This window comes from Ailuropoda melanoleuca, chromosome 19 (assembly GCF_002007445.2).
Source record: "Ailuropoda melanoleuca isolate Jingjing chromosome 19, ASM200744v2, whole genome shotgun sequence".
In the NCBI taxonomy this organism is placed as follows: domain Eukaryota; kingdom Metazoa; phylum Chordata; class Mammalia; order Carnivora; family Ursidae; genus Ailuropoda; species Ailuropoda melanoleuca.
In genome coordinates, this window is record NC_048236.1 from 11,228,039 (window position 1) to 11,231,400 (window position 3,362).

Sequence of the window (3,362 nt, forward strand, 5' to 3'; positions counted from 1 at the left end):
GAATAAAAAAAAAAAAAAAAAATCTTTAAAGGAAGCCTCCCACGATAAATTTGAGAGTCTGGCTTTCAAACTCCTTAAGTGGCAACCATACTAAGAAATAATTTACATACGACTCAATATAGACCTGCTCACAGGGACTCTCAAATAACTCAAAAGTTTGACATGCTACGCTTGCTATTTATGACAAAGTGGTCCTCTTCATCCGATTCCATTTCGTGGTTTTTTTGTTTTGTTTTGTTTTTAAGTTCCAGAGAGAAAAAAAGTCTAGGAGAACCTAAATTTGTTTCTCAACCCGCTAATGGATCATGACCTGCAGTCTGAAAACAACGTTCTGTAACATAAAAGAGTGATTACTTTGACATGGTACCAGAGGCATCAGCCAATATTTAGGCACGAGACTCCCCACCCTCCTCCAGAACCTCACCTTCTCCCTGCCCAGTCCTAGAGACACCACAACGGAGAATTCGTTCCTGCAATACCACAGGTGAAGGATCGGAGAGAGAACCAACTTCATGGGACAAAGCTTTTACTTAAGTGCCATTTCAGAAATAGAAAATAAAGTGAGGTGTTGTTTTTTTTTTCTTTAACCATGTGAGCAGCCTTCACAATCTCAATTCTTCCCCATGTGTCAGGCTGCCTATTTCTGCCTGGACCGTCAACACTTGGGCAGGAATTCCACTCTTCTTGAAAATCCTACGCTCCACCCCGACACATATGACTGGAGCAGAATTTAAAATTATGAGAAGTGTGTTATTTTTAATATCTAAAATAACTTTTCTACTTCATGGATACAGATTTCTACTATACATACAAATTCCCCACTTCAAAAGACACTGGTTTATTAAGGAAAAAAACAGCGAAGAGGTGCGGGAGAGAAAACAAAATCAGGAGCGACAGAGGACAGATCATTAAATGCACACAATACACAAATGAACACACACAATGTCGGATGCTGTGAAGCAACAAGGAACTTTAAAATAAAACTGAAGCATTACCAAACACAATACCGTACCCCTTTTCTGTCCAAAGTATGACAAACCCCTTCTCGTATAAATGTGAATTACTATTATACTTTTCTAACTTAAAATACCACAATTCAACTGTAAAAAGAATTATCTTCCAACTTTAGAAACTAATTTTGCAAGAAAACAGATTCTCCACCACCCTGACGCTTAGGTCAAGAGTAATAACATCAACTGCAAGATAAATTTACACCTGAGCAAGCCATGGAACACAAATAGTTAAAAAAAAAAAAAACGGATGCGCTTTTCAAAAAAGCACTTAATTATTTGAATGTTATCTACACGTGACTTTTAAAAACGGGAAGGGAGAGCATAAAAAAGCTTTGGCAGAAGAAAACTAAATCTAAAGGGGGCAATGCTTTCCAGATCATTCCAATAAACAATGGTTCAACAAAATGAAAATGCAAAGACATTTCAGCTCTAGGCAGAACACATGCTGAAACACTGATTTGCACAGTTTAGACACTGGATGCAGGCCACGGAAAGGCACTAACAAACCCCAACTGCGAAGCTTCAAGAGTTCCCATTTAGAATTAAACAGGAACAAGAAGTTTCCTCCCCTTTAGGAAAACCGAGCCATAATTTCTGTTCTATGCCTGTAAAGTGGTGGTGAAGCGGGGAGGGTGAGGAAGGGTGTGTGAAGGGAGTGCTAGGGAGCTGATGAGCAGCAGCTGGAGGTTTAAAAAGTAACCTGCTTGAGACGGGGCGGAAGCGAACATCCCTTAAACCTGACTCCTAGCAACAAGGGCCCATCTAGGACAACTTGGTCCCTTTCTCGCGGATCGCAAAAGCGCATCTTGACACCGGACGCTAGATCGCGATACTCGGCCGGCAGATACACCAGACGAAAAACTCCTGGAAGCACCAAATGTCACACTTGCTCACGCTCGCGCCCTCCCAGCGCCTAACCCATTTGTTGAATGAAGGAGAAAACCCTAAGAATGAATGAATGGGATAGAGAAGTCTAGTGAGAAGACTCTAGGCAGGGCCCCACGCGCTAGAGCGCCCCGGACACCCGCCGGGCGAGGGCGGGGGCAGCGCGCCAGGGCGGGGACGCGTCCGGGGACCCTCGGGCGCACCGCAGGACGCGAACCGCCGTGGGGGCGCGGGGCACGCCTCGCCGAACAAAGGAGACGCGAGGTGGCCTGACAGGGGCGCCTGGCGGGGGCGGAGGCCGCGGGCGCTCACCTCGTCGCCCCACTTGAGCACGTCCTTGTGCCGGTCCTTGACGGCGTGGTAGATGTGCAGGAACTGGAGAATCCCGTGCCGCCGCACGTGGTCGGCGTGGCGCTTGGTCTCCTCCCAGCTCAGCGGCGAGCCCTGGGACAGCAGCCCCATGGCTGCCCCCTCCTCCTCCTCCTCGGGGCTGACGGCGACCGCTCGCTCAGGGCGCTGGGCGCGAGCCGGACACTCAGCTGTCCGCAGAAAGCGGCGGCAGCAGCGGCAGCTCCGCCCCGCGGGGGCGCCCTCGGGCCGCAGCCGGCGGAGGGAGGGTCCGCTCCGCTCCCCTGCGCGGGGTCCTTGCCGCCCAGGTGACCGACTCAGGGGTCCGGCGCGCCGCGCGGACACAGAGTCAGAGGACGGGAGGGCAGGCTGGGCGGCTCTCGGCCCGGCGGCCTCGCCCGTCGCCCGCTCCGGCTCCCGCCCCGCTCCTGCTCCGAGGCGGCGGCGACGGACCCCACAGCTACGGTGCGGCAGCGGCTCTGGCTTCTCTTTACCGGTGTCGTGCACTGGCTTCTTCCTACTTGTGACCAAAACCTGCGCCGCCACAGAGCATGCCCAGTTTCCCTATCGGCTCACTCGCGGCTCCGGGGCACGCTCCGTCGCTCCGGATTTTATAGGCTACGGGCGGGGGCGGGGAAAGAAGGCGGTGCAGGAGAGGAGGCGTGGCCGAGCGCCCAAAGAGGCTCCAAAGAGGCCTCGGAGGAGGTGTGCGCAGGCGTGGTTGGGGCGGAGTCAAAGGGAAAGGGCGGGGCTGAGGGGGGAGAGTGAGGTCTGGCTTGCTTTCAGCAAATGAGATATGTAAAAACCTGTGTTCTCTAGTCCAAAGAGATAAACTTTAGGTTGCGGAAAGAATTTGGTTATTTGAATTAATGAACAACCCACTATATTCTTTTTGAGGTGTGAAAAGGCCTTACGCTTATAAAAAGCAGGGGAGAGCTGCAGGGTATGGTAATAACTACATAGTTTGGGAGTGAGATGAAACACCCGTTCAATTCTAGTTTCCACTATCTACTGACTGTGAGAGCTTGGGCACGTTATTTCCATACCCGTGTAAAATTATATTAATTCTATCTTGTATGGATGTTGTAAGAGTTTGCATAATGCAGACGTGCATAG

General features: G+C 50.5%; 1 protein-coding gene across 1 annotated transcript in view; it reads right to left on the bottom strand.

The window, feature by feature from the left end:
- Positions 1 to 2,833, bottom strand: part of GCLC (glutamate-cysteine ligase catalytic subunit) — a 47,325-nt gene extending 44,492 nt beyond the window's left edge. Inside the window, exon 1 of the mRNA XM_002922955.4 lies at positions 2,211 to 2,833. Coding sequence (XP_002923001.1) covers positions 2,211 to 2,360 — 150 coding nt within the window. The 5' untranslated portion in view covers positions 2,361 to 2,833. The remainder of the gene's footprint in view (positions 1 to 2,210) is intronic.
- Positions 2,834 to 3,362: the final 529 nt, after the last annotated feature.